The sequence below is a fragment of the Scardinius erythrophthalmus genome (genome assembly GCF_964197995.2).
Source record: "Scardinius erythrophthalmus genome assembly, chromosome: 11".
Classification (NCBI taxonomy): Eukaryota; Metazoa; Chordata; class Actinopteri; order Cypriniformes; family Leuciscidae; genus Scardinius; species Scardinius erythrophthalmus.
Window position 1 is genome coordinate 29,106,720 of NC_138231.1, and position 21,584 is coordinate 29,128,303.

Below are 21,584 nucleotides of genomic sequence, written 5' to 3' on the forward strand. Positions count from 1 at the left end.
ATTTAGATGATTTAACGAGTTTAACGAATTCTTCCTCTTCTATAGCAATGAATGAATCAAATTTTTCCTTAGGGAGACTACAATTCACTGTCTGATGCGATACTGTAGTAGACGGTTGCATGGTTATAATTTTCTCCCTGATATTATCAATCTTATAAGTGAATAAGTTCATAAAGTCATTACTGCTGTGCTGCTTGGAAACTTCTGGGCTTGAAGCTTTATTTTTTGTTAGTTTAGCCACTGTTTCTAATAAATACCTAGGGTTTTGTTTATTTTCTTCTAGTAGGGTTGAAAAATAAGCAGATCTAGCAGCTTTTAAGGCCTCTCTGTATTCAATCGAGCTCTCTTTCCATGAAATGCGAAATACCTCTAGTTTTGTTTTCTTCCAGTTTCGTTCCATTTTTCTGGCTGCTCTCTTAAAGGTATAGCGGAGGATCTTTCCAAATTTTAGATAAGACCGCCCTCTCCACTTTTTGAAAAGTTTGATTGATTCACCAGAATGATTGACAATTAGGAGGACCAATAGTATAGGTCACCCACCCGGAAGTAAAAAATCCTCCGCTATACCTTTAAGGGCCCGAGTGTGCTCGTTGTACCACGGCGTGGGACTATTTTCTTTAATCTTCTTTAAGCACATCAGAGCAACTGTGTCTAAAGTGCTGGAAAAGAGAGAGTTAAAAGTTTCTGTCGCAATATCGAGTTCTTCTAAACTATCTGGGATGCTGAGATGATGAAACTGATCAGGACGATTATTAATAAAGCAATCTTTAGTGGCAGAAGTGATAACATATTCTAACATATTTGCAACACGGAGTCGGCTTTGCAGCCTTGGCTGAATGAAGTTTACAAGAGACTAGATAATGATCTGAGATGTCTTCGCTCTGCTGCAGAATTTCAACAGCATCAACATTGATTCCGTGTGATAATATTAGATCTAGAGTATGATTACGACAATAAGTAGGTCCTGACACGTGTTGTCTAACTCCAATAGAGTTAAGAATGTCTTTAAACGCCAATCCCAATAGAAAGTTAGCTAATTCTTTGATAAAGTCTGTATGGTACCCTGGTAGCCTGTATACAGTAGTCAGCACAAATCTCAAAGGTGATTTATCATTTACACTATATATTGCTATATTAAGCACCAACACTTCAAAAGAATTATATTTTAAACTAGACTTCTTAGTAATTCTGAAAATATTACTATAAATTACAGCAACACCTCCCCCTTTGCCTTTCAGACGAGGTTCATGTTTATAACAGTAATCTTGCGGGGTGGACTCATTTAAAGTAATGTAATCGTTTTTAGCCAGGTTTCTGTCAAACAAAACACATCTAGATTTTAGTCTGTAATCATATCATTAACAATAAGTGCTTTTGAAGTAATGGTTCTAATATTCAGCAGCCCAAGCTTTATCATTTGCTCATTTGTATTATATCTGTTTTTTATTTGTTGAACATCAATTAAATTTTTACACTTAGATTGGTTTGGAAGTTTTTTGTATGCCCTAATTCGAGGCACAGACAGTCTCTATATGATGATATCTAGGTGAAAGAGGCTCTTTGTGATGGGATTTATCTGACCTTAGTGACGTGAGACAGCTGGCAGACAGTCGGTTATAGCCAGTCTGTCTCCTTCCTGACCTGAACCCCAAGTCATGTTTGAGCTCTAAGACTATGTGCCATATTACTAGAGAAAAGAGTAGCATAATCCCAGGAGGGATGAATACCATCTCTTTTCAACAGGTCAGGTCTGCCCCAAAAACTTTTCCAACTGTCTATGAATTCTATATTATTTTGCGGACACCACTTAGACAGCCAGACAATCTACTAAGTATCTCATCACTCCTGCGAACAGGAAGGGGGCCAGAGCAAATTACAGTGCCTGACATCGTACTTGCGAGTTCACACACCTCTTTAACATTAATTTTAGTGATCTCCGACTGGCGGAGTCGAACATCATTAGTGCCATCTTGAGCCATAGCAGGTTGAAGATGGCGTAGTTCTGTTAAGACATTATGTACAGTCAGTATCTAATACTAGAACCTTTTTAAGTTTGTTCTTTTAATTACGCTCTCACTCCCATACAGTCAAAAGTTTGGAATCATGAAGATTTTGTTTTTATGTATGGTCACAAAGGCTGGATTCATTTGATCAAAAATACAGTAAAAGAAATGTCAGCATCATTACTTCAGTCTTCAATGTCACATGAACATATTAAAATATAAAAAATATTTCACAATATTACTGTTTTTACTGTATTTTAGATCAAATAGAGAGAGCACAAGAGATTTTTAATTCACAAGAGCACAAGAGCACTCACAATTTGTGAGTAGGAATTTGAGTAAGATGTCCACCAGTGTTTTTTTTTTTTAATTCAGGCTGTTTTGAATGGCAATTTTCACTGTCCCAACCCCGAAAAGCCCACACCCCACCTTTTCTTACGTGCAGTAAAGCAGTGTGCTATTGCTGAGCAGAATGAACCACAGGCACACATCCCTCAGCCCAAGCATCAATAGCACAAGGCTGAGGTTCTGGGTCCTCTTGCCAAAAGGGTTCATGTTCTGGATCATCCTCCTCATCTCTCATCAGGAGAAGACATTCTATCGTCTCAACCAGGTTAGTTCGCGCCCACCAAACCGAGAAGGGTATCAACTGGAGGTTAGGAAGTTTGTGTATAAGATGAATGCATCACAAAACTTTTTCATTGCAAGTAAGCTATTCATATACAATAAGCATACCGACTTTAATCAGGGTAGGTGACATATTGAACTTCACGCAGATGAAAACGAGGACGTGAGGGACAGACTTTCTTTAAAATGGCATGCACTGTATGAAGGTCCTAGATCACATGTAAGTTTCAAAACTCACAGCTTTCAAAGCTGTTTTATTTTATTGAAAGAAATATGTTTTTTCGCCAGCTGAACGATTAGTAGGTTGTTAAATAACACCATTGAACACACTGAAGTTTTATTCCTCACAGCGTCGGTTTCATTCCTTTTTTTAATAAAACATTTTTTAAACAGTAACGTTTTTTGTAACGCATGTCAGTTTTTGTAACACAAGTCAATGCAAAACAAAATCCAAATGCAGTAAATAAAAGTATAGAGTAGGAATATATAAGACAAAGCTCTTACAACAGTCCTTGATTTAGCCTTGTTTTCATTCCTGGGAAAAAAATTAAATATGGTGCTTCCCTGGTCTATTGCAGGGTTGTTATAGTATAAAATTAAAAAAAAAAAAAAATAATAATAATAATAATAATAATAATAATAATAATATCATTAAAAAAAAAAAAAAAAACATTAACTGATTTCATTTTAGCTTGCCAAGACAAAATTAGTATTTTATTTGGATTAACTTGATGTACTAAAATAACTAAAACTAAAATAAAAATAAATGAAAACAAGCCTATACATATTTAAAATAATAATAATAATAATAAAATGATAAAACATGCAATTAAATATATATATAAAAAAACAATTTAAAATATTAATAAAAACTGTAATAGTATCTCATTGATACTAAAACAGAAATAATTGACTGAATGATCACATATTGTACACTCTATAACTTATGTTTAACATGGCATAACCTATCCCAAAACTATAGCATACAAGTATATGAAATGAATGTTTGCAAAGCAAATCCTATAGACATATTAACAATAATTCCATGAAGTTTCAGCTCACCTGTCTTTTTAAATACACCTGACAACATCTGTCCATCAGTCTGTCCATTAGTTCCTCTATGATGTCCACCACCACCTCCTCCCCCTCCTCCTTGGTGAGCATGCTGGTCCAGGTGGACTCGGTTAGGAGGCCCGGCACAATGTCCACGGTCTCGACGGGCTGGACCGATTGTGGTGGAGGAGCAGCATTAACTGAGCCAGAATCTGTGTGGCTTTTATCGACCCGAGATTTGGCAGCTGAGCGACGCATGGTCTTCACTTCTCTGGTAAAAATAAATTAAAAATAACTGGGGGCAGAGGGAGAACAACAGGACACCAAAAATGCAGTATTTTGTCACATGGAGTTGTCAAAATAGTTGTCATGATCACCAGCTGGAGTGCCCTTAAGAGCCACCAGGGGGCTCTCCATCACAGACTATTGTCATTCCCTCACAATCTAACTACATTTCCCAGAACTCACTGCCTGGACTCATGCCTGATTGCTTACTGCTGTTACTCATTACCTTGTTAAGCACAGCCTATATCAGGGTTCACCAATCTCGGTCCTGGAGGGCCGCTGTCCTGCAGAGTTTAGCTCCAACCAGCTCCAACACACCTGTTTGAGAGTTTCTAGTATGCCTAGTGAGACCTTGATTAGCTGGTTCAGGTGTGTTTGATTGGGGTTGGAGCTAAACTCTGCAGGACAGCGGCCCTCCAGGACCGAGATTGGTGAACCCTGGCCTATATGAACCCTGTTCACTCAGCCATTCTTTGCAAAGTAATATATGTGTCTATACTGCATTTCTAAACGTGCCATTGATTATCTGTTTCACTGGTTTTGACCCCTGTGTTCCTGCCCTAGTATATGTTGGGATTGTTTGCCTGTGTTTTGACCTGTGCCTGTTGGAATTTGATTGTGGATTGCCCTTTCAATAAATACTGCATTTAGATCCTCAACCTTAGTGTCTCTGAGCGGTACATGACAATGGGTAAATTTCAGTAAAAATCTCAAAATTGTAAAGTTTTGAGGCAATATAAAATTATAAAATTACATTTATTTCAAATAAATGAATAAATAAATGTAAAATATATTTTTTTCCTATTAGTGAGGCTAGAGTGTCTGAATTCAGAACTGAATACTAGTATACTACTCTTACTACTATTATAAATTACATGGGTGAAATAGTATGCTAGTATGCTATCTTACCAACTCCTGGTATGCTGCTTTTACCAACTCTACGTCTAATATTGAATACTTCCCTACTATAAAGTATGCAAAAACAGTAGGGGAGAGTGGGGTGATTTGTGCCGGGGGGGAAGTAGTTCCACCCCTTGTTCTGGAAAACCATAGAATAATTTGGTCATGTGACCACATAATTTTGAAAGCAATCAATTTTACTCATCCTCCAAAGAAGAGAGATACATGGCATGAGAGTTAAGCACATTTTAGTGCAAAAAACTGTTTTTTCCCTTTCAAAGTAAATTTTCTATGATTAAGGTTTTTTGATTGTAGTGTCTGGACAATTATAGACAAGTTTGAAAAACATTTCACACATGTTTTAGTGCTTTAGTAGGCTACACAATGAGTCTATACAGTTAGCATGATGTTAGCTCTTAACTGCTGGATCATGCTAATTATTCAAACTTGTGGGTCTGGGGTGATTTGTGCCAAAGGGCATGGGGTAAGTTGTGCCAGATCCAGACCACCTAGAGACCTACATACTCACAGGGGATAATCTTGAGAAGTGAGGAGATGGGCATGCCTCATAAGTGTTTGACTTAGGCCTGCCTGCTATTTGTTTAATTTAGCTAACACTGATTTCAGTTTTGAGTTTGCACTATGTTAATAAAGAGAAGTTTTGTTCAGTTTTTAAGTGGCCTAAGTCACAATAGGATGTTAAGAAATTAGCCTAGTAACTTTATTCTTATGTTACATAATTGACAGACAGCGTTCTGTCAACAGGCATCTATTGCCAAAGCCTTTTTTGCCTGAAATGATTCACAAATATCATATATTGTGTTGCTATGGTGCTCTAAATGGTTGCTAGGGCGTAGCTTGATAGCTTCACAATGATCCTGAGAGACTGATTGGTCGTCTGAGTAAAATGAGCCCGCCCCCTTGTCTCTGTGACACTGTGATCCAGAGTTGTGTTCAATACAAAATCCCTATGCAATTGACCATAGTAGGAAAAATGCATGCTATGGTATTCCAGGGTGACAATATCTAAATAAACCTTAAATTAGTAATTTTGTATTGAATTTGTCTTGCTTTCATATAGCATACGGTTCATAACAGTAAAATGTTCTGTTTTACTTCAGAAAGCACTGCCACAATTTACCCCAACATATTTCCCCAAAAGGCACAACTTACCCCGCACCAGGGGCAAGTTGTGCCATGAGACCACTTTTTTCCCAAAAGCTATATTTCTGAAACTATTTATTTCAGATCCAAAGTTATTATTCTCAGGGACGCACAACATCCTCAAATACATGTACATCCTTAAGTTGAAGGCATTACTGTCATGGCCTCACTTTAAAGTCACTTTGAGTAAAAACTGGCACAACTCACCCCACTCTCCCCTACGCCAAAAGAGTAAGTGTGTCCGAATACATAGTATTCGAAAAACAGTAGGCAAAAAGTACCTAGATGACTTACTACTTTCTGTAGAGATTCTGAGGTGTGCATTCGATGGATACTTTCCTATCCCATGAGGCCACAGGAGGGGATTTGGCGGTAAAGCAACACAACTGATGCCAGTAGGTCACGTGACAGTAACAACATGTGCAGATGTAGTAGCCTACACCCGGATTTAATTCATAGTACCCATATTCATATACTGTATGATAAAACGTACTTCTTTTTTTTTTTTACAGTCGCAAAGTAAATTCAAAGGTAGTGCCTACTCAGACATGCGATCCCCACCACCATGAAAAAGAATTTAGAATTTTACACTTTAGCTTATTTTTAAAAAGAGTAGCCTATTTATTACAGAAATAATACTTCTGAACATATATACGTAAGTGAACTAAATGTAATATTTTCAGACACTTCATTGCATGTTATTTACGATAACATGAAAATGAATTAAATTTGTTAATTAGTAAAATTTTATATTTAATACATTTGTTTAAATTAAATGCAATTAGTTGAACTTGCTTTTTGACTTAAGTACATTTCATAATTACTTCTATTGTCTTTGAAATATGGTTAAATGTACTGCCGCATGTACTGAATAAAATATACTTTAATTTATACCATGGTCTGTCTGAATACTTGATTCTAATTGGCTGGAAGGTGTGTGTTAAAACTGCTTTGGGTGGTTCATTGCCTCTATGTCATGAATTAAAAAATGTTAATGCACACACTGATGACTAGATTGATCAGTGAATGCACACCTCCCTTATAATTTCTATTCAAATTTAAATGTCATGTATTTAAATGTGTAATTAGCCTACACATTTGTAATGATGAAGTTGCAATTTTTAATATCAAATAAACACACTACAGTTAAAATTATAATTAAGTAATTTGCATGTGCTTAAGTAGCCTATGTAACGTTAAGTTAACATCAAAATAAGCATGACAAAATATTATTAAAAACAATGATTTTGCAAGTAACGTTAGGCCTGCTTGAATGAAAAACATAGTGCACTTTTTAAAAGTGTATTTAAGATAAGAAACAGTAATGAAAGTGTACTCTCTTTAAGTACACATTTTATTTCATTGACAATATATTATCTGCAAGTACAGTTTTTAATATATATATATATATATATATATATATATATATATATATATATATATATATATATATATATATATATATATATATATATATATATATATATATTGTATTTATAAGTACACTGCACGTGCACATTCAATACAATTAAGCACACTTCTTTTTCACAAGGGACAAGTTATACAATTCAATTAATGACGAACATTTTTCAAACATTTTCATCATTAAGCACTCGACACATTAAAGAAGACATAAGTTACTATGTAACATTTTAAACCTTACCTGTATAACGTTAGCCTATCTCTTGTTGATTCTGGTTGCCTATCTCTTGTTGATCCTGGTTGCCAAGCAGCCAGGCCAGCGCCTCTGACGATGACGACACCGGAAACGACGAGATACTGCAGCCATATGTCACAGCAATTTCAGAACAGCAGTACTAGGCCAGCGGTCTCCGGACAGAGTTTTACAACAGAACTAATAGCACATAATTATGGAGGGGTGCACGGTAAGTTGGTGTTTTTGTAATGTTTTATTTGTTTTAACATGATCGCTTAACAATAGCACTTTTGGTGCACGCTCGGCTTCCGCTTAAAAAGGCGGTCTGGAGTCTGCAGTGCCATGTTGATGTGAACGCGACCAGTGCAAAACTACGGAAGTAAATTCTTCTTGGTTACATTTTACTTGTATCGTTACAAACTCTCTGTCGCAATTCCTGAAGTAAAATGTATTCTCCAAAGCTTCTTGATTCCGAATTGCGTTCTGTATTCTCCCTATCGCTTTTTATGCAAATGCACGGACCCTCTCTCTCTCTCTCTCTCTCTCTCTCTCTCTCTCTCTCTCTCTCTCTCTCTCTCTCTCTCTCTCTCTCTCTCTGCGTGTGTGTGTATAAAGTTAAATTAAATAAATAAAACGGTGAATTTTTTATCTTATTTTCCTGAGTCTATACCTGGGTCAATGACGTATAAGGATTTTCGACAGGCCAATTTTAAAATACTAAAAATAATAATATCTGTTGCAATTGTTCAAACATTAAGGATGTTGTGTACACCTAAATTCATTTAAAAAATTTAATTTAAGTGATTTTAGTGTTTTTTCATCTAGATGAATTGTCCGTAGCCTTAAAAAATGTCATGTGGTGCGACCGTGATTTATCTTAAAATTTATTAATTTCCTTAACATGCTTAAACATTATTTTACAAGTTCTTAGTAATTAAAGTGTTTAGAAACCAAGTATTTGCATTTCTTTTGAGTTTTTGTAAATAATGATCTGTAAATCACATAAAACTGATAGAAATGTTTTAAAAATATAATTTACTAAAGCATACTGTATCTGTGACTCATATTTCAGCCACAGAAATAAGATATTCTATTTTAAATTTAATAAAGTGATTGCTTTTATTGGTCGCACCACATGATTAGTGGTCGCTCCAAATGACACGAAGACCTTAATATATAGTTAAAAATCTATTTAAAGAGATCAATGAACAATACATTTTATACAAAAAATTTTTATTTAAACCAGATTTTATACAAATTTCACAGAATTTTCCTGAACATAAACATTTAATAAACGTTTTTTTATAAAAACTCACATCACAAACACAAGTGCACCATTTAATTTAACTTGACTTAGAATTTCTTTCTATTAAATAATAATGTTATAGATATAAATTATTTAATAAAAGTATTGTATACAGTTAACATTTGGGGTCAATATTTTTTTTTAAGTAATTAATACTTTTATTAATCAAGGACACATTCAGTGTCACATTCAGGCGCAGGCTATAATGTTACGAAAGATTCTATTTCAAATAAATGCTGTTCTTTTGAACTTTCTATTCATCAAATAATCCTGACATAAAATGTATCACAGTTTCCACAAAAATATGAACATTGATAATAATCAGAAATGTTTCTTGAGCAGCAAATCATTAGTGACTCTGGATCACAAAACCAGTCACCAGTCGCACAGGGTATTTGTGGCAATAGCCAACAATACATTGTATGGGTCAAAATTATCGATTTTTTCTTTTATTCCAAAAATCATTAGGATATTAAATAAAGATGTTTTGTGTGAATATAGCAATATCGCAAACATAAATGGACAACTTTAAAGGCGATTTTCTCATTGTTTCGATTTTGTAGCACCCTCAGATTCCAGATTGTCAGTTGTATCGGCCAAATATTGTTTTATCTTAACAAATCATACATCAATAGAAAGCTTATTTATTCAGCTTTCATATGATGTATAAATCTCAATTTCAACACATTGACCCATTGAGTGGTTTTGTGGTCTAGGGTTACATATTAGAATGATTTCTGAAGGATCATGTGACACTGAAGACTGGAGTAATGATGCTGAAAATTCAGCTTTGATCACAGGAATAAATTACAGTTTACTATATATTCACATAGAAAACAGATATTTTAAACTGTAATAATATTTCACTCTTCTCCTATCAAGGTACTCCGCTCTTGCTGCAGGGTCAGAATTTTTTCGCTTGGCAGGCAGTGGCATCTGGTAAAATAGATTAAAATAGTTTTAAATAAATAAATAGGCAATAATAAATACACTACAAATGCAGTATTACTAAACTGAAATTACATGCTCTAATTTTTTTTTTTGCATTTTTTTTGCATTTTTCTCATATTGTACAAAGAGTGAACATAAACTGTCTGAAATATATATAAAAAAAATCCCAAATTGTATAAAAATCTATTCCAAATGATACTAAAGTAAAGTACTTTTTTTGTATAAACCGTCGATTGAATATAAAAGCATAAAACTGCCAATCTAGGAAATATATCTATCATTGAAAACAGTCTGCAGTGGTCGCACCACATGATATTTGGTCGCACCACATGATATTTTCAAATTCAGTCATAATTTACAGGCACAGAATTGGCCACCTAAACAAAACAAGCTGGGTTGCCAAAAAAAGTCACTATGAAATTTATAATAAAAATATATATTTGTAGAAATAACTTTAATATTAATTTTTTTTTTGAAGTCATACCACATGACATCCAAATTTGGCAACTACATACCAACCATTACAAAGGTTTATTATTTTTTTCCCAATTTGAGAGAATTACAAACCTGCTTGCTGCTTCCATGGGTCCTTGGTAAATTGGTTTATGATGTAACTTCCTGTGTTTGAATAGTTTTCAACATATAAGTCCCAAAATGGTAGTTCTTTGATGGTCGCACCACATGATATTTCATAAAATGGACATCATCGGACAAAGTTTGTTTGTATATTATGATGGAAATATAAATGCAAATGCTTTGAATTTTTTTAAAGGATTACAAAACATTTTGGAAATCATGCCAAATAGTGCAGAATATAAATTTGAATAAATTCAGAGTAATTTCAAAGATGTTTTCAAAACAGAAGTTATGGCCGGACGGTCGCACCACATGATATTTTGACACTTTAAATAACAAAAAAAATAACAAATAAGTAAATGTTTTTGAAAAGTTAAAGTGAGTACATACATGGGAGAGGTACTACAAATATGCAGTATCTTTTTAGGCATTTAAACCCATTTTCGCCTGAAAAAAATGCAGTCGGACAGAAAATGTAGGCGTCACGTCATTGACCCACCTATGTCCGGTGTAGCAGAGGGTCAGTTCACCCTAAAATGGTGTCATGATTTACTCACCCTCATGTCATTCCAAACATATTCATTCGTTTGTTCGTTCTTTGAAACTCAAATTAAGATGTCTAATGAAACTGGGAGTTTTTTGTCCCTTCATGCAAAGTTCATTCCTCCAAAACTTTGATGCTTCAAAAAGTTCATAAAGAGATTGTAAAAGTCGCTTTATTTGATGAACAGATTAATTTAGGATTTATTCACATATAGTGATCAACACACATACATAGACCATGTGTGTTGAAGAGCACATCAAATATGCATGTGCTCAAGAACCATTGAGGTTTGTTCTGGCATATGTCAGAAGCATGTTTTAACTTCCTCAAGAACCAATGAAGTTCTTGCATATGTGACCCTGGACCACAAAACCAGTCTTATTTTAAATTGAGATTTATACATCATCTGAAATCTGAATAAATAAGCTTTCCATTGATGTATGGTTAGTAAAGATAGGACAATATTTGGTCGAGATACAACTATTTCAAAATCTGGAATCTGAGGGTGCAAAAAAAATCTAAATATTGAGAAAATCTCCTTTAAAGTTGTCCATTTCTGTTGGCTACTGTGCTGCATCCACTCACAAAAATACATTTTTGATATATTTAAGGTAGGAAATTTACAAAATATCTTCATGAAACATGATCTTTACTTAATATCCTAATGATTTTTGGCATAAAAGAAAAATCGATAATTTTGACCTGTACAATGTTTAGTTGGCTATTGCCACAAATATACCAGTGCGACTTATGACTGGTTTTGTGGTCCGGGGTCACATATGTGAGTTGATCAATGTTTATGAATAACTGCCACAGTTAAATCTGTTCATCTTATAGCCTAAAGAGATTGTTTCTCTTGATATTCAATTCACATGGATTACTTTTACAATGTCTTTTTTGAAGTGTAAAAATTTTGGTTTCAATGATGGAACAGAAATCGCATCAAAAATATTTTCATTTGTGTTTCAAAAATGAATGAAAGTCTAATGGGTTTGGAACGTCTATTGCCAAGTAAATAGACAAAATGTTCATTTTTGGGTGAACAATCCATTTACTTCACACTCTATGCAGTGTCTGGTTAAATAAATATGTAGTCTTCTTAACTGTGTTTTTTTCCTTTCCTTTGCAGAGACATATTTCAATTCAGAAAGGTCAAACATTCCCTCAGTTGCAAAGATGCACAAAATGCTGCAACAATTTTCATTGTCCCTTTTGTATGGCCAGTGTGTTTAAGCCCAGCAGACTGGACAAACTCAAATTACATCTGAAAATCCACTCTAAAAAAGCAGTTGTCCATGGAGGTATAAGTATATAGTGTATAGTGTACATATATTGTATATTGTGTGTAGGATGTGTATACACAGATTAGCCAAAACATTATGACTACCTGCCTAATATGCTGTTTGTCCTCCATGTAGGGCTGTGCCATATCATACCGTCCACGATAATACCGGTATAAATTTTTACATGATAAAAAAGCGTCATATCGCGATATCACTGATATAGCGACGCAATGACGTATGGCACATTACGTTCCCTAGCACGCACAACAACAACACCTGTCTGAGCGTGAGAGCAGCAAGTCAGCCTCCAATGACGATCAAATCAATAATTTTTAAACGTTCTCCAAGACGCAATATTACCAACCGTGTGAGTTTCTCCAAGACGCAATATTATCAACCAGTGCCGCGTCTTCTCTCTCTCGCTCTCAAAATGGGTTGCACAAGTCAAGCGTTGATACCACACTCGTGTTTAGCAGTCAGGACATGACGGTCACTTGCATCGTAACTAAAGTTTATCATTTTCACTTCTTTTTAAGTCTCATCAGTTTAAACATTTGCGATTTTAAACTATTCAGTACTCTCGCGCGCTCTGTTTACTCTGCGTGCATTCATACAGTAAAGCCGTCTCACGAACAGCTCGCGAGTAACAAAAGTTCCTTTTCACGGATTATATCGTGAACACGCAAAATTGTGTAAAAATGCCGGTCGTGGTTAGTATATTCATAAACAGTCGGTTATGTCTGGAATAAGCATAAAACGCGTGTGACAATGTGACAGTCAGCAGCATCATGAAAACAGTAATGGATCCGGGCACTAGCTCTAAAAGTGACAGCAGCCATATGTGTCTGTCATTGTCGTCAAAACAACAAAAGATAGCTTTCATTGTAAGGAATCAGAATTAATATCCTATGCATTTAATTTAGTCAGGACTATCAATGTTATTTTACATTTGATTACCTTATACAGTTTCTGTAGCATTTCTGAATACTAGTGTTAGACCTACCCAAAAACTTTTCTCTTTATTTGTATCTTTATTATTTTGTATATATTTTTTGCTACTTTTTTGTAGAACAATTGTAAAAACACAATGAGTGAGCAAACATTTAGGTGAGATAAATGTAATAAAAAAAATTGTCAACTTTTTTTTTCTATATCGTCATAAATATCATTATCGCAAATATTCTTGAAATATCGTGATATAATTTTGAGGCTATATCGCCCACCCCTACCTCCATGTACTGCTAAAACAGCCCCAACCCATCAAGGCATGGACTCTACAAAACCACTGAAGGTGTCCTGTAGTATCTGGCACCAAGGCATTAGTAGCAGATTCTTCAAGTCCTGTAGGTTGCATGGATCAAACTTGTTGGTCCAGCACATCCCAAAGATGCTTGATTGGATTGTGATCTGGGGAATTTGGTGGCCAGGTCAACACCTTGAACTCTTCCTCATGTTCTTCGAACCATTCCTGAACAGTGTGTCAGGGTGTATAATCCTGCTGAAAGAGGCCACTTCCACCAGGGAACACCAGTGTCATGAAGGGCTGTACCTGGTCTGCAACAATGTTTATGTATGTGGCACTTGTCAAATATACGTCCACATGAATGGCCGGACCCAGGGTTTCCCAGCAGAACATTGCCCAGAGCATCACACTCCCTCCACTTGTCATCATCCCACAGTACATCTAGGTGCCATAATTTCCCCAGTTAAACGGTGCACACGACTGTCCACGTGATATAAAAGAAAACGAGACTCATCATACAAGGCGACATTCTTCAACTGGTCCAAGGTCCAGATCCAACGCTCGCATGCCCATTGTAGGCGCTTTCAACGGTGGACAGGGGTCTACATAGGCACTCTGATTGGTCACAGCTCCATACACAGCAGAGTGTGAGTTACTGTGTGTTGTGACACATTCCATCTAAAGCATCATTAAAATTGTGTGCGACTTGTCCCTCAGTAGACCTTCTGTTGGCTTGGACCAGACGGAATAGCATTCGTTGCCATCGTTCATCGATGAGCCTTGGGCACCCAACACCATGTTGCCGGTTTATGGTTTGTCCCTCCTCGGACCCCTGTTGATAAATTCTCACCACTGCTGACTGGGATCAACCCATAAGCCTTGCCGTTTCAGAGATATTTTGAATTTGAATTTGCCACTTGTCAAAGTCAACTGCATCCAACACATTGATTATTAGAACTGATTGTTTGCTTACTATCTATTCTACCCTGACCTTAGTATGTGGCCTTGTTAGGAGATGATCATATTTACTTCACCTGTGACTGGTCATAATGTTTTTGCTCATCAGTGTATACATGTAGCATAAATATATTGTATCTCAATATTTTACTAATATACATGTATCTTCTTTCTTTTTTTAGACTTCAATTTTCACAGGTGTGGACTGGGCTGTAGACCATCCCTACATTTCCACTGTATATACTGTTCAACAACAATTATAAGGAAAGCTGATTTTAAAAACCATTTACTAGTCTGTAAACATAAGCTACATTCAAAATCAGCCACAAAAATGGTGTCAAGCACCAGTTCAGCAGTAACCGCTCCATCGATCATAAACACACAGTCAATCATCAATACAACAGGGACTGTTCCTACAATCATAAACATACCGTCAATCATCAATACAACAGGGACCGTTCCTACATTCATGTACACACTGTCAACCACCAGTACAGACGTTACTGCTTTAGAGATCAAAGATCGACCATCAACCACCAGTACAGACGTTACTGCTTTAGAGATCAAAGATGGACCCTCAACCACCAGTACAGACGTTACTGCTTTAGAGATCAAAGATCGACCATCAACTACCAGTACAGACGTTACTGCTTTAGAGATCAAAGATGGACCCTCAACCACCAGTACAGACGTTAATTCTTTAGGGATCAAAGATGGACCCTCAACCACCAGTGCAGACGTTACTGCTTTAGGGATCAAAGATGGACCCTCAACCACCAATACAGACGTTACTGCTTTAGGGATCAAAGATGGACCCTCAGCCACCACTGTAGACATGACTGCTTTGGGGATCAAAGATGGATCGTCACCCACCAGTACATGCAAGATTCGTGTGCGGCCTGTTATTAAAAAAAGATGCCCAATGTGCAGTATCCTCATCAATAAAACCAATCTACAAAAACATATTGAACGGAAACACTCCGATCAGTCAGAATTGGACATTGATGACACATTCCAGCTTACAAGCGAGTGTATAGACGAGACAAACGGGATATTTACAGTTCTTAAAATTGTAAAAGGCCAAAGCGTCCCGCTTCACGTACAATACAAGACAATAGGAGAAGACCACAGAATTCTCTGTGAATCAAAAGAGTGCCAAGTTAACATAGATATCGCGCAGAGGAGTGGTATCACATCGTACCAGTGCGTGCATATCAGTGCAGCGAGCTTTTGCAAGTCTTCGGCTGAACCAGTCTCGCTCAATGAAGAAGTTTTAACGGCGATGGTGAGAGGGAAATTGTTCAGCGAGAAAAAGAAAAAAGAATGCCTTGTTCTGCAACAGCTCGCCAATAGTAGCCGCGTACCACTTTCCGTTCACACCTCGATTGGTGTCTCAACGACAAAAATGTTTATTTCGGTTTTTGAGCCCAGTGTGTCCTCCTATAGTCGCTTGGGCCGTGTCATGGTTGTTTATAACACCCAAATGAACACGTGGCACTGTCCCTGTACTAAAGTGCGGCGCTCATGTCTGCACAAGTATGTTGCCAAATGGCATCTATTTCAAACGCACCGTGAGCTATTGAGTACTGATGGATCACCACACAACACGCCACATTCAGAAGAGGAAGGCGTCACAGATGACATTCATGTGTATCCGCCGAAAGGTCTGGGACTGGAGTATATGGTGAATTACATTCTTCAGATTAAAAAGATTCCTGCTGTTCTTCCGGAAGATACGCGCATACCATCGGCACGCAAGGATTACCCACGAAACCTTTGTCCGAATGAAACTTTATGTCATGGATGTCCAGGCGAAGTCCCTCTCAGTGATCCTATGCTAATTACACAGACCGCCAAAATACTGACCAATTGGTGCATTATTGAAGGTAGGCTATATTGTCCTTATGCTTGTGCTCTATTCAACTACATTGTCCTGTAATGTGATATTTGTTTGAATTGCTAGATGTTGCCACCTACTGTAAGCAGTGCCCGCAGTGTGGGATGTTTTATCGTTATCAAGAGTGGAAGGACGGCCTCCATAACTTCAATGATCACATCATCCTTGATATACCTTTGTGCTTAACCTTCAGGAACCTTCTACAGGTAATCTTCAGTCTGACTATATCAGAGTCAGTGATATGATGCTCTTTTTTTTGTCCTATCTATTAATTCTTTCAAAAATATAGTCATAAATGTCTTGGTGATAATAAAATATATAATAAAAGACTCATTAAGAGAAGGAAATTCTTAAACGTGAAACATTATTACGTAGTTTGGCATCATAATTTATTAGCCTATTATTTAAAAAAAAACATTAGTATATAAAAAAACTGGTTAATATTTGAAACTTTTTTCCGGCCAATTCAAAGTCATGTGAATAATGTATGAATGAAATAATAGGCAACTTAAAGGAATAGTTCACCCAAAAATGAAAATTCTGTCGTTAATTACTTTCCCTCATGTCGTTCCACACCTGTATGAGTTCTGTTCATCTTTGGAACACGAATGAAGATCTTTTTGATGAAATCTGTGAGATTTCTGTACTCTCCATTGACAGCAACACAACTGATGCTTTGAAAAAGCAAAAAAAAAATTCCCTTTTTCCCAAGGGATACAAAGAGTACATTTCAAATAATTATTTTTTTCTTTATCATGAACACTCTTATCTATGCCACTTATCCATGAATGTGTATGCTATTTTTTTACATTCAAATGTTGAAAGTGTTTGAAACTTTCTTCTTTTTTTGTATTTTTGCTTAGGTACATACTTCAGTGAGCAGAGCAGTTGAATATTTACAGCTCATGACAGGTGTGGAGTTTCCACCTCCAGACACAATGCTGCATGCATATTTACAGTTTGAAGCCCTCACAGATCATGAATACAAGTATTCATGCCCCTCCTGCGGCGATCATCCCCCAGTGGTGATCTTGGGTGTACACAAACCGAGCACTTCTCACTTATCAGGTAGAAAAATGATAATGTTCTTCACCTTCCAGTTTGTTTATTTGACACTTTTTTGGACTCATGTGGTTTTTGTCATAGTGAAATACTGTTATGTTTTCAGAAAATGACATTAAAGAACCACCAGAGAATTTTAAAGGGGAGGTCAATCTGGAAAAGTTCTGGGAGGCACTATCCAAAGAGATGATCTGTCGAGGACTTGTTGAAAGTACATACAGGAGTGCTTATTACACTATATTGTGAAATATTGAAAAGAATGCATCTTATGATTTTTTTTCGCCCTATTGTTTTAGATGGTGGACACAATCCATTTGCAGTTCCACCAAATTATCACTTTTGGGCTCCTTGGATAGGCAAGAACACACGGCAGTCAGACACTGTGCTAAACACAGAGTTTGAGAAAGTTCGTGCTTCAAAGTCTAAGTCAGAGGTTTTAGAAATGACAGTTACAGAGGATAGTCTCTGTGAAGAACTTTTCAAACAGAAGGTTTGCTTTATGAGTGGATCAACCCTTTTAATGCTTTTTTTATTGAATAAATTCAAATGAACATTTTTTAAATAATATTCTTTGATAGGATGATGTGGTTAGAGGTTTATGCAACGAATGTGGTGTGGACTCCACCGGATCTCGCAGTGAAATGAAATCCAGGCAAACATGTTGCTCTGGTGAGATTACTGTTTACTCTACTGCATTCCTGTATGTTATTGTGGAATTATTGCCAATATATGAAAATGACAAAAAACTGCTTCTAATATTTAAAAAAAAATCAACAGGAAATAATATCATTGAGAGGATCCCTGCAGACCCTAGTTTTGTCAAAGTCAACAAGTTCAATAATTGTAACTAAAATAATTTAATATATTTTAAAGACAAGGCAAAGTTGGTGATAAAAATACTTACCCATAAAATATTTATGAATTAATAATTAATTACATTTGTAAAAATACCTTTTACCTTGAAAAGTATACACTACTGTTTAAAGATTATAAATGCAATAAAAACGATAATATTGTGAAATATTGCAATTTCTAAGAACTGTTTTCTATTTTAATACATTTTAAAATGTAATTTATTCCTGTGATCAAAGCTGAATTTTCAGCACCATTACTCCAGTCTTCAGTGTCACATGATCCTTTAGATATCGTTCTAATATGATGATTTGATGCTCAAGAAACATTTTAATCATCATCAATGTTGAAATCAGTTGCTGCTTAATATTTTTGTGGAGATCACGATGCATTCCAGAATTATTTGATGAACTGAAAGAAACATACTTTTTAACATTATAAAAGTCTATAGTCTACACTGTCACTTTTGATCAATGTAATGCAAGTTTCTTTTAAAAAAAAAGTAGTGTATTTTACAAGTAAAAATATATATATATATATATATATATATTATTATTATTATGAATAAAGGATATAGATTTAAATATTTAAAAGATTTTTCCTTTTCTTTTTTCAATTTGTCACTAACCCTCTTTACTATTAAATGTTACTTTCTAAAGTCATATTTTTCTCTTTTTTTTCTGTCCATTTTTTAGGATCCTGGGGAGTCATCATGTGCCCCTGTGGAATTGTCTACAGTCTAAAATGCAATCTGCGAGCTGCGAGCCCTCGAGACTTTGCCGATTTGCTGTTATCATGGCAACATATGCCGAATGTCATGATTTATGACTTTGCGCAGAGTCTTGCTACGCACACCAATCTAAGGGCCCCGGAAAAGCTTCCCATCTCTCCATTTGAAGGACTCTTGGTGGAGCCAACTCAAGCACACATAGAACTTGCCAAACGTGGACAGCTGAGAGTGACCCTGCCTTGGCTGGGTGAAAAAATGGAAATGACAGATCCTCACGGACACCCGGCGACCGGTTCATCTGATCATTACGTGCTTCATGAACGCAACTCAGAAGACGGCACAGATGTTCTGAGGAAACTCACGCTCGTGCCTCAGCTGGCCGGCAAAGTGAATAGTGAAGTTGCAGAGCGACTATTTGCCAAAATGAAGAAAAATAACTACTTCATGTCTTTGTCATCAGTGCATCTGTTTCTAATGAGGAACATTGTTCACCACTATAATGAAAACAAGGCCAACAAAGCGAGCACCAGATTAAGAAAGAGTTCTGGATCCAACTTGCTGACTGATGCGTATGGACAAGCTGTGTTGGGTAAATTTGGATGTATATGATATTAAAGGTGGTATCAGTGATTTCAGGCCCAAAAATATTTTTATCACATTCATCTAATCTTTCCTAACGATCCGCTAGCTGCCCGCCCCATAAGCATGCCGTCAAAAAAACGCGTCTCTGTAGGCAGCCTAGGCTCTGAGATCTGCACACAAAAACAAATGGTTTAGCCAAACACTCAAACCCAAAACAAATAGTGTTCCAACCAATCACCGACAGGGGGAGGGTGTTGTGAGGATTTGAGCCAGCTTTTTCTTCAGCTCTGACTTCGCGTGCAGCCGTGCACGAGCACAAAACCTCACAACACCCTCCCCCTGTCGGTGATTGGTTGGAACACTATTTGTTTTGGTTTTGAGTGTTTGGCTAAACCATTTGTTTTTGTGTGCAGATCTCAGAGCCTAGGCTGCCTACAGAGACGCGTTTTTTTGACAGCATGCTTATGGGGCGGATCGTTAGGAAAGATTAGATGAATGTGATAAAAATATTTTTGGGCCTGAAATCACTGATACCACCTTTAAACAACATCAGAAATGTAGTGGAAAGACAGTGATAAATTAATACATACTTGTAACTTTAGATTTGTTTGTGTTGTAATAGAAAATCCAGGAGGATCCAGAAGCACGGATAATGTGATTGAGGACTCAATCCTGCCATCTCTGATGGACCTGAGCAGCGGTATGTGTTTTTATTGTCAATATCGCAAAGGCCTTTTACAGGCTATATGGGATATTTGAATGATTATCCTAATGTTGTGTGACATTAAACACCTGTCAGTAGAGTGTTTTTTTTTGGATTGTCAGCAGTGGTACACAGAGTGGTTTTGATTTGAGTTCTTTTTGTAAATGTCTTAAAAGCACGTGTATGAATCTATGAATCTAAAGAATAATCATATTCATGTGTTTGTATTGTTCTTTTCTGTCTTAAAGCTTGACTGGGCCTTCAGCACAAACAACCCATTGGAGTTGGAAACAATTGTAAAATCCTTTTTCTCGACCTTCTCAATAAGCAGATGAGTTTGAATTGAATGTTAACGACTGAGTTAGTTGTCTGGGATGACTGGGAAACCTTTATTATGATTATTATAAAAATAAAAATCATAAAATTTTGAATTTACCTCTAGGCTAACAATTGCATTCAAAGACTGCGTTGTGATTTCTGGATACTGGAAGTTATTTATGTTTTTTTTTTTTCATTATTATTATAATGTAGCATTTTTTTCGCTAATCAATTATTATTTTAAATTCTAAACTATTTGTACAATTCTGCAGGACTGTTAATATAGTTGAAATATATTATTTGAGCATTTCAGTTGTGATGTTTAATTTATTTTAGTTTTACTTAAAGCAATATCAATGTGGATGTCATATCTGGATTTGTTATTGAATGTTTATTTTGTGTTATATATGATTAAACAATCATGACTACAAATGCTTACACTTTGTGTCTTTAAGTACTGTTTGCAAAATTACGAACAAGAAAGGAATTGTATTATCTCAATTCAATATTTTAGATGTAAACTCGGCACATATCAAATTTAATAAAGTATAGAAGTTGATTTTTTTTGTGTGTAATATTTTGGTTATACGTACGTTTTTGGGGTAATAACATTTTGATTTTATTTACACAAATGTAGATTAGTTTAAGTTGCTCCAAATTTTGTGGCATTTAAAAATGATTAGAAAACTTTATTTTAACCCTCAAAGAAGCTGAAAAAACAATGCCTTAACTATATTTAGTATATTTATATACTATACCTTACGAATATAGTATATTTGATAACCCCCTTAAATTTAATCTAATTTACTATCATTTTCTTTTATATATTTTAACATTTATTATTTAATTATTTATTTTAAAGTGTCTATGTTACACTGTAATTATACATTT

At 35.8% G+C, this 21,584-nt stretch overlaps 2 protein-coding genes across 2 annotated transcripts; one reads left to right on the forward strand and one right to left on the reverse strand.

The window, feature by feature from the left end:
- Nucleotides 1-2,350: 2,350 nt before the first annotated feature.
- Nucleotides 2,351-8,283, reverse strand: c20h2orf81 (chromosome 20 C2orf81 homolog). Its single transcript, XM_081378667.1, has 3 exons — nt 7,696-8,283; nt 3,693-3,954; nt 2,351-2,652 (listed from the first exon to the last, which is right to left on the reverse strand). Exons 2-3 carry the CDS (start codon nt 3,939-3,941, stop codon nt 2,461-2,463), a joined length of 441 nt encoding a protein of 146 aa, XP_081234793.1. The 5' UTR covers nt 3,942-3,954; nt 7,696-8,283; the 3' UTR covers nt 2,351-2,460.
- LOC308698537 (uncharacterized protein) lies at nt 7,827-21,257 on the forward strand. Its single transcript, XM_081378665.1, has 11 exons — nt 7,827-7,918; nt 12,196-12,367; nt 14,732-16,435; nt 16,513-16,652; nt 17,310-17,514; nt 17,615-17,719; nt 17,805-17,998; nt 18,087-18,177; nt 19,056-19,679; nt 20,295-20,372; nt 20,624-21,257. Exons 1-11 carry the CDS (start codon nt 7,904-7,906, stop codon nt 20,626-20,628), a joined length of 3,333 nt encoding a protein of 1,110 aa, XP_081234791.1. The 5' UTR covers nt 7,827-7,903; the 3' UTR covers nt 20,629-21,257.
- The last annotated feature ends 327 nt before the right edge of the window (nt 21,258-21,584 follow it).

Bases quoted from the DNA above. Each gene is read 5' to 3' on its own strand.
- c20h2orf81 (XM_081378667.1), bottom strand. From the start codon at position 3,941: ATGCGTCGCTCAGCTGCCAAATCTCGGGTCGATAAAAGCCACACAGAT. The intron at 2,653-3,692 runs GTGAGCTGAAAC...CCTAACCTCCAG, and splicing joins AGGTGTATTTAAAAAGACAG to TTGATACCCTTCTCGGTTTG.
- LOC308698537 (XM_081378665.1), top strand. The intron at 17,999-18,086 runs GTTTGCTTTATG...ATTCTTTGATAG, and splicing joins AAGAACTTTTCAAACAGAAG to GATGATGTGGTTAGAGGTTT. The intron at 18,178-19,055 runs GTGAGATTACTG...TCCATTTTTTAG, and splicing joins CAGGCAAACATGTTGCTCTG to GATCCTGGGGAGTCATCATG.